This window comes from Sinocyclocheilus rhinocerous, unplaced genomic scaffold (genome assembly GCF_001515625.1).
Source record: "Sinocyclocheilus rhinocerous isolate Xijiao unplaced genomic scaffold, SAMN03320098_v1.1 scaffold873, whole genome shotgun sequence".
Classification (NCBI taxonomy): domain Eukaryota; kingdom Metazoa; phylum Chordata; class Actinopteri; order Cypriniformes; family Cyprinidae; genus Sinocyclocheilus; species Sinocyclocheilus rhinocerous.
In genome coordinates this window covers 389,327-405,079 of record NW_015655580.1, presented here as the reverse complement: position 1 = coordinate 405,079, position 15,753 = coordinate 389,327, and the positions used below count along the sequence as shown (strand labels likewise).

General features: G+C 36.6%; 1 protein-coding gene across 1 annotated transcript; it reads left to right on the top strand.

Annotated features, from left to right (window-relative positions):
- Positions 1-4,377: 4,377 nt before the first annotated feature.
- LOC107718654 (transmembrane protein 174-like) lies at positions 4,378-6,220 on the top strand. Its single transcript, XM_016525847.1, has 2 exons — positions 4,378-5,111; positions 6,124-6,220. The coding sequence occupies exons 1-2, from the start codon at positions 4,378-4,380 to the stop codon at positions 6,218-6,220; spliced, it is 831 nt and encodes a 276-aa protein (XP_016381333.1).
- The last annotated feature ends 9,533 nt before the right edge of the window (positions 6,221-15,753 follow it).

Here is a 15,753-nt window from a genome sequence, read left to right as displayed (position 1 = left end):
TGGCTGGTTTCCTTTCAGGATTATAAATACAGATTAATACAGAGAGTGCTTTTAAGGATGAAATAATAACTGGATTTGACAAGTTCAACAAATTTGACAAGGTGAGTGGCATCAAATCTTTAAAATACATAAACAGTTTGAGGTTGATGTTCCATTCTGTAACTTTTCCAAGCTAGTGTGGGTTGGGATTTGACAAGTTCAACAAATTTGACAAGGTGAGTGGCATCAAATCTTTAAAATACATAAACAGTTTGTTTGAGGTTGATGTTCCATTCTGTAACTTTTCCAAGCTAGTGTGGGTTGCATAGATAGATCATTCGATGCAGTCAGATGTCTCATCCTGTATAAGGTCCATTTTTTAATGTCTTCATAAATAAAGCGTACAGACAAGAGACTTGGGAGGATGTTTGAAGTGGTGCTCACAATTTGAAAGACTAATAAAATGGCCAGAATCATGTCACAAAGCAGAGTGTTTGGAAACAAAATTTAACTGCTTTTGTTTTCAGGCTGGCAGATACAAAAGTCCATCTTCTGCCTGGATTTTACTTTGATTATTGTGATTGGTTCCCCTCAGTTACTCAGCAGCAGCAGCAGCATTTGTTTCTCTCCTTGTGTCTCTCTCCCTCCTACCCTGTCTATGCCTCTCTGCTCTCTGGTTTGAAAGCAGATTGGTGAACGGGCACGTAAACTGTTCCTCCATACTGAGCCAAAGAGAAACTGTAGATGAGAGTTCAGAGCAGTGGAAGGATGGAACAATGGGAGGACAGGAGAAAGGCAGGTTGAAGGGAATGAGAGATGCGAGAGAGAACAGGCTTCCGTGCCTGGCAAGCAGAGCCACGTCATGGGCAATTTGTCACAAGGTCGGGGGCCATGATGGAGGATGGCGACATCTTAACTCCCATGGAGCAGCCCCACAGTGTCTATACTATCAGCCAGCCAAAGATGAGGTAATATTGCCTGCACCAGATCACACCAACAAATGTCAAGGCTTTGTGTCCTGTATTGCAGATAATCATATCTAATCACATACCGATGAAGTCATTTGTGCAAGTCTGTCAGTGTGAGTTATTGCATGATGCTCTTGAATACTTGATACTTCTAATTGGTCAATATGAGCATTCAGTTGGCTGATCTTTCCTAATATTCAGTGTTGTTCATAGCAACTTTGTGTCAGACTGAATCTGAAATACTTTTGTTTCATACAAATGCAACTGGTGCCATTTTGCATCTCAACTGTAGTGAAATCACTTCAGAGGACTTCAGTGTTAATATTACTGTAATATTGTTGCAGTGTTGCGTCTTGCTTCATGTGTGTTTAAGTACATTGTAATTAACTTTTTTATCTTAAAGTGAGCTGGCAGATAAAATAATACATTTAGGTAACATTGTAAAGTAATTTAATAATTTACATAAAGTTGATGTGTAGATAAGATTTGATGTCAAATTCTTTAAATCTGAAGACATTCAAAGGACATTTATGTTTTCACCAGTTGTTTCAAATATACACTAGCGTTTAAAAGTTTAGGGTCAGTGATATATATATTTCTTGCGAACCAAATCAGAATGTCAGAATGATTTTTGGCGGCTAAATATGACGCTGAAATTTCACAGGATAAAATTAACAATCTCAGGATAAAATTAAATTTGATCCTGGACCACAAAACCATTCATAAGGGTCAATTTCTCTAAATTGATGTATGGTTTGTTAGGATAATACAATATTTGGCTGAGATACAACTATTTGAAAATCTGGAATCTGAGGGTGCAAAAAAATCAAAATACTGAGAAAATCGCCTTTAAAGTTTTCCAAATGAAGTTCTTAGCAATGCATATTACTAATCAAAAATTAAGTTTTGATATATTTACGGTAGGAAATTTACAAAATATCTTCATGGAACATGATCTTTACTTAATATCCTAATGATTTTTGGCATAAAAGAAAAATCGATAATTTTGACCCATACAATGTTTTTTTGGCTATTGCTACAAATATACCCCAAGCGACGTAAGACTGGTTTTGTGGTCCAGGGTCACAAATGTTATAATTAAAATAGAAAACAGGTGTTTTAAAATGTATTAATGTAGTATATACTTGTAATAAAAAGTTTTTTTTTTTTACCACTGAACAGATTCACATAACTTTTAAATTAACAAATTAATGAATGAAGCAGTGGAGAAGCGCAGAACAAAATATGGCTGGTGAAAACAGATGGGTGCAGTAGCTCTCGGCTGATTGGTTGTGGAGGATGTACGTGGCTATGTCATGAAGCAACGTGCTGCCTCATTGAAATGAAGTGGGTGGTCAAAAAGAGTGGGAGAGAGAGTGTGCAATGGAAACCCATTAAGGCCCCTTTTGTGATTGCAGATGGGCTTTTCCCATTGGAGGACGTGGATAGTGTGCGCTGCATATGAACCGTTGGAAGGAAGAGGAGAGATGAGGTAAATTAGGACAAGAGAAGAATCAAGAGTGAACCACAGTTGCAAATATTAAAAGATTTGATTTGCTGGCTAATCATTTAGAGCCGAATGAAGCAATAAGTTACCGTGATTTGTTAATGTTTGTACAATACTGAGACAATGTAGTCTCCACTAATAATTAATCCAGTGCTGGCTCATATGAAGAACTTCTCTACTTTTGTTTTGTCATACCCCATCGAATTCAATTCAACTGAGAGAATCAATTGGGGGTGATTCAAACAAAGACTTACTGGTAGGTTGTCCAAAGCTTTCACGCTGACCATATCTGAGCAGATATCATTTAAGCAGACCTATCCTGCACACACACATACCAGAACACATTTGTTATTCACATGCATACTACACACCATGATCACAAAGAGAGAGAAAGAGAGAGAGAGAAAGAGGAAATATTCTCCTCATAAATATTTGGACTCGGCTTAATTGAAAGAGTGTGTCAGGCCCAAAATCTGGGCCGATTTTAAACATTCTTGTGCTGGAATCTATTCTCTTCCTAAATGTCTCTCAGGTGTCTCCTCGAGCTTTTGGGAAAATAATTAAAACAAAGTCTTTAGCATGGGACGGTTCTGACATACTGCTTGACCTTCATGAAGAGTTGGAGGAATTTAGCACGATACTCGCAATCCTATCAAAAATATCATATTTTTTTCACCATCTCCTGTGATTTAAATCATGCTGTTCTCTCCAGTGTCCAGTCCCAGTTTACAAAATAATTCTGGGCAGCATTTACCTGCAAGTTCCATATACTGTTCCACAACAACAGGTAAACAATGGACTGTGAAAAACATTACATGGTCTGCAATAAAACATGGCATATACATTATGCATATGTGTTGAACCATGACAAATACATTTCATGATTCTATCTGTTGTTGTTGGACATTGAGAGAGGAGGATATGTATTACCTTAGTACCACAGTAAAATGTTACTGTGAGATAAGTGTGTCATCAAAGTTAAGTGACAGTTTGTGTTTTTGGTGAACTGGACACTATAGTTGCAATTTGCTAGGTTATGCAGTGCTCTGGGTGAAACATTGTTTTGCTAATCAAATCCATTTGGACTCCAGAGAGGGCTTTGAAAAGTTAAAGTGATGCAGAATTGTTTTGATATTGTCGGAAACAAAGCTTTTTATCTCCGTTTCTCTCTCTGTTTTGGCTCATTTAGGGAAATTCTATTGCAATTTTACCACATGGTTCCCTTGTGCATGAAAAGGGTTAAGTTGTGTGCAAAAATGATGATGAAACTTTTATAGTGCATATATATGTATGCTCTAGACTTTGCTCTTTTGATTTTGGTGATACATTAATAGGATAGTTCAACTGAAAGTGAAAATTCTGTGATCATTTATTTTCTTCTGTCGAACACAAAGGAACAGATTTTGAAAAATGTCCCCTCTGACTTTTATTGTATGGACAACAGTTGAGATATTCTTCAGAATGACATAAGGTGGAGTAAATTACGACAATTTTCATTTTTGAGTGAACTATTCCTTTTATATTGTATGGGAAACTTTTTTTTACTGCAGATCCTAGTTTTACTGATCTATTCATTCTATTGAAAAAGGCAGTTATTTTGGTAATGTCTGGTAATAAAATTTTAATATTTGGTCAAAAAAAAAGTAATTTTAGGTTTAGTCTTTGGACCGGCCAGTTTCCTGCATGTGCTCTGTCATGCGACACATTTCACATTTCAGTGCTCGCACCAACATGATGACTGAGTGTTCAAGACTACAGCATAAGAGCAATGATCTGTTACCTGTTAACTAAGCTTCTGAGCCAATGTCCAAAATAGATAAACAATGTTCTTAAAAGATCCTTCAGGCATAGATGAGTGGACCTTCGTCAGACAAGTGTCTAAATCCTTAAGCCACTATACAAAAACAGTGCAGTTCTGGCCAGATGAGACATTACGGCATTCTAGATCTTTGGAAGAGCACAACGGAAAATAGGAATCAAGGGACAAATCCTCTTGCCGGGCCAAGTGATGCAGTACCTGCTGGTGTTTGTAGTACCATCACAGACAGCAACCAGAGTCCCAGTGATGTCCCTGTGAATGTTGTCTCTTTGATGCCCGGCCAAGCACCAAGCTCTTCAAACACTCAGGTGTCAGATGGGGACAAAGCTGGTGCCACGCTCCTGTTCTCTGGAGTCTTCTTGGGCCTGGTTGGCATGACATTCACGGCTATGGGGTGGACAAATTACAATTTCAGCCACATCTACGAGTGGACACAGCTTCTGGGGCCCATTCTGCTGTCAGTAGGAGGTACATTTGTGCTGATAAGCATCTGCAAGTTCCGAATGCTGTCCTGCCTGAGCTGCAAGCAGAATGATGGAGAGAGAACACCTGGAACGGACCCTCTGCCACCCCTTTCAGGACCATCGTTCATCTTCACTAGATTCAATCAGCCCATTACCTTCCACAGGGCCACGGTGGTCCAGTACATCCCACCACCGTACACCTCCGTAGTACCAGACCAAAGTCTGAGTCTTGTTAATGGTTTGCATTCAAATCACCAGCCATTAGCAGTCACAGTAAACACACCACCACAGTATTACAGCATGTATCCAGTGGAAAACCCTGGTTTTAATTCTGGTGAACATGACAATGCTACAGCAGAGCAAAGGGAAAACAGGTAATGATTATAATACTGATGATAGTGTGCATTAGATTAATTTAGACACCATGATCACAAGCATGGAGTCTAGAAACAGCATTAATATCAGCTTGAGCTGATTAAAAAAAAATGTAAGAAATGTTTTATCAGAAATGTTGGGTTTATTAAAGATAATATTGCAAAGAAAACAACTTGAAAGACTAAATAAGAAAACAATTACTGTAACTGACAATGTACATCAGTTTTGAGCTGTGACATCTATTTTTAAATATAGGCATAAACCTCAAGGAAATCTTAAGTGCAGTGCATAAACTCGTTGTCTTAAAGTATTATTGAATCATTCATTGTAACGATTCAAATGTAACTCAGTATTGTTCAAGCCAATTTTTTAATTTAGATTTAAAAGTTCATAGAGCAGACCAGGGAGTGTTGTAACTCTATAGAGTTTAACTAATTATATGAGCACCGCCTGCCTGAGGTAACAGTGGAGGTTCTTAAACTGTGTAAAAATAAGAAGGATTTAAGATCATAAGCCTGTTTTGAGGTAAGATTGTATAACTTCACATGCTTTATAAGAAGATTTATTCGATGTTTCTCGATGTGGGAGGTTAATCGATGACTGGGGGTGGGTTATTTTTATGGAGGTGACGTATTTTAAACACGTAAATGTAATACACACAATAAATTTATAATGCACAATATTTAAAATGTCAGTGTTTTTTATTGGTGCTGCGACTGTTTCTTTGGATTAATTGCAGGTTTCTAAACTGCTTTAATTTGAAGCAGATAAATATGTGAATATTATATCAAAGTTTGAGACTCGAAAAACACAGTTACAGATGTAAACAAAACAAAATGCGTTACAACACTAACCGGTCTGCCCAAAATTCTCATGTAGACGGATTCATTACGCTTAAATAACAGTCAAATAACGTAGACAAAGTAAAGTCAGTCAGACACTTTTACGTTATTATTTGCGCCAAGGGCTGACCAAAGTGGATTAATTCTACATTTGCGGGTTTCGTTGCAGGAGTCGCAGTGTCTCAGAGGAAGAAGAAGAAGAGAAAGCGAGTACAGCAGACAGCGCCTCCTCTCCACCTGCTTACGAGGAGCTCTTCCACTCCTGACCAATGAAATACATTTTACTAAGAACTTTTCAAATAAAGTTCATTTGTTTACTTAAGGTATCCATTAGCGTATTTGTGTAACGCAGTTTTGCTAAATAGGGATGAGACTAAGAGAATATTAAATATATTTTCATATTTGAAGTATATAAGACATTTTACTAATGAGACTGGGAGAATAGGCTATTAAATAAGTTTCCATATTTGAAAAATATAGGCTAGTACGATTTACTTTAGTTTCGATGTTTAAAGATTCTTTTACACGTTACAAATAATGTGTGCTGCTGTCCTACTCGATATTTTTCTCAGCTCTCTCGTGTCCTCTTGGGCTCCTGAGAACTTCATGGCACACGTGAGCGTCCGGTGAGGGCCACATGGGGGCAGAAAGAGTGAGGAAGTACGACAAAATTCCTAATTCACCAACACTGGGGAAGGTGGTGTATTTTATGCGTGTTCATTTTAATAACTGAAAGTTTGACACATAACATTTTAATCACGTTGTAGTGCAACAGCAGCAAGTAACCATGTCAACATAGTCTGTAGTGGAAGGTTGTTCAGTTTGACTAGTAAATTGAGATGTGCTCTATATGCGTCTTTTTGTAGAATATTTAACAGGAACATTTCATGTCTGCCGTTTTAGGAAATGTGAGACTATATATTTGTTTTGACATTTTTATGGGTCTATCTTTTTATCGATTTAAAATATAAAATCTTATCATATGCTATCAGTCTACACTTAACAAAAATACCTTACAAAATATTGATTTTATTATTCTAAATCAACACAACGATTGAGCCGTTAAAAGTAATGTTCGATCAATGAGATCCAAAAGAGAAAAAAATCGAAATATTCCATGCTTGCATAATCTATTTTTTACCTTGTTTTAGCGTTTAAATTATGTTTGTTAAAATCGTTAAAGCTTGCTGTATTATTTACATAAATACCTAAATTATTTTTGTTAATTCTTTAAAATAGATTATTATTATTTTTTTTTAAATTATTTAAATAATTTTAAACTGGGTGATTTTTTTTTGTTATTTTTATAGAAATACATGAAACATGGGCTCTGAAAACATAACAGACTGTGTGTGTGTGCGTGCCACAATGTGTATAGGTACTGCATATATAGGTCCAAGAGAAGTGCATAATAAAGTACAAAGTTTTTTTAACATGATGAAAAACTTGTTTGGATGTGTTCTCAATTTAAATTAACAGGAAAACCTGCTTATTCATATGATACCAAAGCTATCATTTACTTTTTCTATATAAAACAACAATAATAATAATAATAATAATTTCAGTTTGCTTTTGCAAATCCCCTTTATATTTTTTCCCCCTCTGGTTCGAAATACAAACAGTAACTTTTGTTTGGAATATTTGTATTGCAGACCCTACCCCAATATATTGGTGTTTTTAAATGACTGTAAAGTTAGTAAATTATTATAAATGTTATTTTAAACTTTCATATTGTAGCCTATATCAAATGACAAACACGAGTACAAATAAACAATACTCCATAACAAGCTTTTTTTTAAATGAAATTATTGGTGTATTATTTGGACGCTTTTGTTCAGTGTAAAAGTAACAGAAAGCAAGCACTTATACAAGTATACTTTCTAAATAAGAATAACTGAGGAGTTGGAACCGGCAATTTCGCAGTGTGGAGCATGCTTTTAAACATTTGCCATCTCTGCCTCAAAGTGTAACAGCATCTGCTTAGCCAACCTTCGTCCAATGGGACTGAAGGTCTATAATAGGTCTTGAGCAAGCCATGGGCAATGCCTAAATTCAAGCCCTTAAATATGGAATTTACATGGAGTGCATATTAATAAATATTTTAAAAAATGCATTTTTGTTATTATATAATTACTGTTTCCTCACACTACCGTTACATTTGTTACCCAAATGCAACGCTTCATCTGTTACTAAATGACTGCTTTGGTAAATTGTGAGATTACTTTTTATTAAAGAAAGAAAACAGTCTGACGAACACAATTTCCGTTCCAGTTCATGTGTTTTTACTTTTGAGTTCACTTTTAACCCACCTAATGAAAGTCTTTAAAAATACAATAGAAAAAACTTTTTCCCGCTTCTAAGTCATAAGTCCTCGTGCTAAATTCTGTAGGCCTATTAATGTCCAACATTTTAAAATTGATTTTATGAGTGGCGCGCTTGATAGAAAAGAATGAACGGATAAACAAATAGGCTAATTAAGCAGCATATTTTATTTTTTTATTTTTGGGACTTGGAAATGTTGACATATACAGTTTATGCAATCCCATGTTTTCCATTAAACGCACTCTGCATTTATAGTTAGATACGAAGAGTTCAGATCCAAAAGCCTCTAAGTACGTCTGACGTTTTTCTTTAAAATTAGCATTTCTTTCTGGCTACTATGTAGGTTTCTATAAGTACTGGTACTTCTGAATGGGTTGAGGCTGGGATTTAGCGCATTTGAAGTGAAAGTACTTGATGAACATACTATGCGTGGAGAGCATTTACTCAGCATCGTTTTCTCATTTTTGACCAAGATGGCATTTAGAGGTTTTTGCATTAGAACTCTTCATACGATTAGATCAGATTAGCCTATCTATCTAGGCTCAAGGCATTCCGAGAAGGTTTATAATATTACCTTGAGGAAGCTAAGCATTTCCGTTTATCTAGTAGGTAGCAGCACTTGTTTGTTTGGCTGCCCCGGATATTATTACTAATATTATGCTAGCTTACTAATATTATGCTAGCTTATGGGCTTTTTCTTTAATGTAACAGATAATTACTTTGTTTATATACCACTAATATAATACAATTAAAAATTGAATTTTTGCAAAAATTCAGCGCATGTTGCCAGGTGTTTTTGAGCCAATCACCTAAAACTATAAATCCCAGTGGATCAGTCACTCCCATAGCCACGCTTGTAGATGACTTGACTACGTCATTATGTTGAGGAAAAAGGTCCACATTGACCTTTTTTTCCCACAAACAACATAAATTGCAAATATTTAATTATATTAGTGTACAGATGTACCAATGATGGGTTATTTATATAGGGCTCTTAAAAGCACAAAAAAGGACTCATATTTGTGGAGCACGCACACACACACACACACACACACACACACACACACACACACACACAGAGAGAGAGTTTGTTTGGGGCGCATCTGACAGTAAAACCCCAGGATGATTAGATCAATATGGCAAACAGGAAATGATTCACAGACACTGGAGACTCTCACAGCTCATTTACATAAGCCTCAAACACACACTGTACGTATATATAAACACATGCACACAAACGGATCTGCTGAACATATTGTACCACTGCTCATTTACATTGCTTTTCTGAAACAGGAAGACTGCTATTGAGACAAGTGTCCCCCAACACACACATTATTGCATTTTTCCCCTCCATTTTCTCGATACAGTGATCGATGAGGGAAGAGTGCTACCTTTTGAGAATCTAAGTTATGATATAGCGAGTGCTGAAATGAATGTTTGCTGTGTGCTGCCTGTTTGATGTGTGAGTGTGAGGGCCTTAAGTAGCTCTGATGGCAAATCTATCAACAGTCCCCAGGCCCCCCGTTCAAGACTTATTCACTCTGGCCGCCAGTTTCTTTCCACAGCTTGAGAAATCCATTGACTCATGTGTAACCGTGTCTTCTGGAGCTACTATGGTTCCTCCTCTTCACACTGTTTTTAATACCGCCAACGTCTGGACTTTTACACTTTGGCCTCAGTTACCAAGCAGGTGTTCCACCGATTCAGATAAAGAACAAAAGACGGTATAACAGCTTTAGAAATATGAATTATATATATACAGTATATATATAAAAGATTATTAACAGCTGGACTGTGGGAAACATGGTTAGGAGTGGAAAATGTAGTGGTTTAAAATGAATGAAAATGTCTTTCTTAGATCAATATCTTCTTTTCATAAAACAATTAGTAATGAAAAGTCATTTGTGGTTGAGAATCATAAAACTCGTAGGTTTAAAAGTTATGCCAAGGTTTCAAGATCCATTTCACTTATGGTCCTGGACTAAAGTCAGGATTGTCTTCAGATACTTCTTCATTGCAAAGCAGGCTTCATTTTGGTCAGAAAAACTGCCCTCCAGTGTTCAATTCATTACCCCTCAATAAATGTCATAATGTAACGCACAATGCAATGACCCTCGTGAGCAGTACATAATCACATATATGTTCTGAATGGGATATTGATTGCCAGTTTTAGGCTGCGGTCCAGTGGTAATACTGTATCTGATGGAGAAATCATCTCCCTGTCTTTAATAAAAACAGAGAGAGGCCTAATGAGGCTCAGATGAAGGCCCAGATGATCTTTGCAGATGTCTGGAAAAAGAAACGCAGCCCAATCCAGAGCGCATCAGCGAGATCGCTTGTTTTTTCCTCCTTTTCTCTCACTTTTTATTGGTGTGCAAACTGTATACAAACAAACACTCACAAGGAAGGACACTCATGTTCCTTACTGAAACTTTGCTGGTCCAGAGGATTTCACCGCTGCTTGTTTGAGGAACGTTAAAGTGCCAGTAAAGATGTTATACTGAATTACTTGACTAGATTTATGAGACTGGTGTTTTTAATAAATGGCATGTGTGGTACAGGGAGAGAATGAATCAGAGTGTCCATCTGGGATGTTGTGATAGTGTGGGTTAACCTGATCGAAGTTCCGTAACATTTTCATGAAATATTTCCCTTTTTAAATTAAATGGAAAGAGGTGGCATCTTAGCCTCGACCTCATCCCGTCCCTTCTTCGTCCAATTCTGCCTGGTCCTCAAACTGGAGTAGTTTTGGTGAGGAAATGTAAACAGAAGCAGCATTGGGAGTGCGGATATTTTGAAACCGTATTCCATTGTTTACATTAGTATTTTCCTTCAGGGAAAACTTCTGTCACTGTCAATTTTGCAGGGCGGTCGGCCAATGTTCCATCAATGCCTCTCTAACATCAGTGTAGCACTTCTATTTATGACTTAATTCAATTTGGATGCAGTATGTCTGCGGTGGGTCTGTCTGTGTGTGCCTACAGAAGGGTTAGAGGGGAGGGAAAATAAGGGGTTATTTTGGTTTCAAATGTGTATCTATTCACATATGGTCCTTGTTTTGTCCCATATTCCCAAAGATCTCACCGGTGACCTTTGACATTGCTCCCTCAGACTGACATGATTTTGGCTTCCTCGTTCTGAGTTCGGTTTGACCCCCTTGGACCTCAAAGTTCAGAGGTCACAGTTGCTGAGCGGCAAATTAACCCAATGCGTCAAACTTTGTGTGACACCATGTTCAAGTGAGATTTTTGGGTAAAAATATTTTGCTCTGTTTGGCTGCTTTAGTTTTTGATTTCTCAAAAATTGTCAAATAATTTTATATTTTATCCTCTGTCATTTCATTTCTCTCTTTTGTTTCCCCTTTCATCCTTCCTCTACTTTCTCAACTTCTGGGTGCATTTAAAGTCTGAATGAAAAGCATGAATAACTATTATTTTGTCCTTTCTCTTTTGTTTCAATAATTCACTTTCTTTCCACATTCCTTCGTCCTCTTCCGCCCCACAGTCTTTCACTCAAACCCCCCTTTTCTCCTTTTCCTTCTTGTTTAAAGACGTTTCAGTTCAGCTGTCACAAATTATGTTCGCCTGCCCAGCTGTCAAAGCAGGGGTGTGTTTTTCTCTTTGCACCCGATATACTACCAAAAGAGAGAGACTGAGAGATGGGGGGTGGGGGATAGAAAGAGAGGAAAGGAAAGGGGCTTTAATGTTCATGTTTGGACACAAGCAATTATCTCTAATTATTGTTTTTCTTTTCAGTTTCCCTGTCCTGATGGAGGTCCCAGCCAGACCAACAAGCAATAATCTGCCCTCGTTGAAGAGGCCCAGCGGGCCCCATGGTGCAGCTCGTCCGTGGGACTCTCGGGCTTTCATCTCAATGTGAGTCTGGAGTTGATTCAAACACAGAGCGATGGGTGAATTAACCCCAAATCCCTGGCTTTCAATGGGCTTAGCTAAGAGATTATATGTGTTGATGGCAGGCCTTTTATATAAGAGATTATATGTGTTGATGGCAGGCCTTTTATATGTTCTTGGCTTTAAAAGAAACTTCTGCTAGATACTCTATGGGCTAGCCATCCTCAAGCTTTCATTTCTGCCCATGTCTCTTTCTTCTTCTCTTGTCCCTCCCCATCATCTGTGTAAATGTGATCGCTGTGTTTCGATGCATATTGTAGTTACAGCAAATATATGAAAATTATATTTAATACTGATTTCCATTCTCTGTATTCCCTGACACATTATGTAAAGAAGAAATCGGGACATGTATTGAACTCGAAGAGGCCAAACTAAAAGTATGCCAACTGATCAAAATTACAATACAGTTTAAAAGATTGGTCAGTAAGATGAATCTTATCATAGAAAGTGAGAAGTATGTTTAATTTTTTTATGCTCACCTATAGGATGCATTTATCTGATTAAAAAGGACAGTAAAAACAGTAATATAGTGAACTATTATTACAAGTTTAAATAACTTTTTTCTATTTTAATATATTTTAAAATTTAATTTATTCCTGTAATGGGAGAGCTGAATTTTTAGCAGACATGCAATCTTCAGTGTCACATGATCCTTCAGAAACATTCTAGTATGCTGATTTGGTACTCTTTAAATATATATATTTTTTATTATCAATGTTGATAATAATAATAATATTTTTGTGGAAACAGCGATACATTTGTTAGGGGGGGAAAAACTGTGACATTGTAAAAGTCTTTACTGTTACTTGCAGTAGTTTATGTCAAAGTGACCTGAAGTAGCACATTTTTTACACAGCTAATATTTGCCATTGCATCATACACAAAAACACATCTTTAATGGTTCAATAATTGTTTTTATTTATTGAAAGAGTAAGTAAATTAATTTTGAAATGGCATGAATTATAGGCAAATTTCAAATGCTTTTTTAAGAATTATGAATTTATCATGAACACCAACAAAGATATTAATTGCAATTAGTTTACTCCATTGACAGCCCAGCTTTTTGCCTTCTCATTCTGAATTTAAGCTTTAATGTAACTTCAAACTTTAATGCAAGTCTTTTCGTTAATCGAAAGAAGAAAAGGAGAGCATGAAAGACACAAGCGAAACAGTGGTCCCAAATTATAGCTAGCAATGTTCTTTTCTCTTTTTTTTTTACTGATGAAAACTGTGGAAAAGAAGAGGAAATATGAGAAATATAAGAAAAATATAACACTGCAGCATATGCTGTCATTTATTCCTTCCACCTGCAACTAATGACCCACTGAAAGTTGTTCAAACAATGACCCCACTTTTTTTAGCCTCGCCTCAAGCTCATGGATTTGATGTCCCTCTCTCTCTCTTTCTGTCATACTCTCCTCCTGTAAATGTGTGAGTATTACTTCATCCACATCCTGAACTTTTCACTAAGCAGTTTAATGCAGTGTTTTTGGCACAGATGTGTTTTTAATCGTCATCATGTAGTCTTATTAAAAGAGTCTCTGTTGAAATGTGCTATCTGAGCCTGTCGCTCTCCCTATAATGGAGAATGGCAGACCTGCTGGGTGTGAGAGTGTGTCTTGCTGGGGGCAGATTTGAAAGTCTAGTATTAATGTTGTGAAAGACAAAAGAGAAGGAGAGTCTGTGTCAGTAAGGCTCCAGTAGAGCAGCTGACCTGCGACCTAACTGGAGCTCACGGCCCTGAGCGCAGCGACACGGCCACCTGCGAGCTGCGCTAAAGATGCCACCCTGATTCCACACGCACATCCACACACAAACACAGCAGTGTGTGCTCATTGTCTAGATGAAATTTGTTGCACTAAATGACTAATTCTCTATCAGACTTTCTTAATCGAGATCTATAGAGATTAGATTAGCTCCCCTAAATTACAAGGGATGATCTGTGTATGTCACTAGCCCCTCCAATCACTCCCAGCCATAAGCAGCACGACCTCTCACCCATGACCCCTCACCCTTTCTCTGTCTGCATGAGCACACAGTTTAGTGATTACAGCAGCTCAGACCTGTGCTCTTTTGTTGTGAGTATGAGTCTGTGTACGTATGCAGATAGAATGAGGCTTAGGCTTCTCTTGTGAGGCTGTCAACAAGACCCTCTTAATGGCCTCATCTCCTTCTTTCGATTGTCTGTAAGGAATTTTTTGGTTTTCTTAAAACTATAGCTATCGGATGTTAGTGTTTTTTAAAAAATTTTAAAGTTCAAACGTTTGAAGGTAGTAAGATTTTTAAAAATATGCTTTTATTGCAATTTATTGCATTTTAAACATAACTGTTTTCTATTTTCATGTATTTTTAAAATGCGATTTATTCCTGTGATGCTTAATATCACACACACACACACACACATATACATACATATATATATATATATAAAATTATTATTATTATTGGGTTTTTTATTTTTTTATTTTATCAAGGTCAAGATTCCGTCACAGTTTTTTAAACCAACATAAGCAGGACAAGGGTGTGGGATTACATGCAAAAAAGCTCTAAAGCCTAACAGTTTGAAGACATCCTTGTCTAGGACCACATAATAACTGTGTCTCTGTGCTTGCTCTTGCCCCCTGCTGACCATGAGCAAACTGACTGTCCCATTTCCTGCTTGCCTCATTTTCTTAGGCTTCTCTTGTGAGGCTGTCAACAAGACCCTCTTAATGGCCTCATCTCCTTCTTTCGATTGTCTGTAAGGAATTTTTTGGTTTTCTTAAAACTATAGCTATCGGATGTTAGTGTTTTAAAAAAAAATTTAAAGTTCAAACGTTTGAAGGTAGTAAGATTTTTAAAAATATGCTTTTATTGCAATTTATTGCATTTTAAACATAACTGTTTTCTATTTTCATGTATTTTTAAAATGCGATTTATTCCTGTGATGCTTAATATTTTTTTGTGGAAATTATGATACATTTTTCAGGAGCCATGATACTTTTTTCAGCATTTATTTGAAACAGAAATCTTTTATATAAATGTCTTTACTGTCACTTTTGTGCAATTTAATGCACAAAATACATCCTATACTTGAAAAAAGGTTTTACACACACACATACACACACACACACACACACACATGTCTGGTTTGCTATAGGACCACATAATAACTGTGTCTCTGTGCTTGCTCTTGCCCCCTGCTGACCATGAGCAAACTGACTGTCCCATTTCCTGCTTGCCTCATTTTTTTTTTTTTGAGCCCTTATAGATCTTCATAGTTGTTCAATCCCACCAACATGTCATCTGAATAAATGTATTACATTTTAATTTTACTTTAAATTATTTTTTTTTAACTTTTTTTTTTTTTAAACAAAATATTTTAGATACTTTCATTACTTGTTAGGCTACCAGATACTATTTTGTACAGTACTTCAGGAATGTTCTCTATCTAAAAAAGACAACCATCTTTCAAATACGTTACAAGTTCTGAATAAACCTTTCTTGTACCTTAACTTTTTCAAATGATCATTGTGTGTATTATGAAATCTTTTCATCTGTAAATGGACCATAAAAATGAGCATTGT

What these genes read in the sequence shown, in the direction of transcription:
- LOC107718654 (XM_016525847.1), top strand. Translation starts at nt 4,378, where the DNA reads ATGAGACATTACGGCATTCTAGATCTTTGGAAGAGCACAACGGAAAAT. An exon ending in GCAGAGCAAAGGGAAAACAG is followed by an intron (nt 5,112 to 6,123) that starts GTAATGATTATA and finishes GTTTCGTTGCAG; the next exon opens with GAGTCGCAGTGTCTCAGAGG.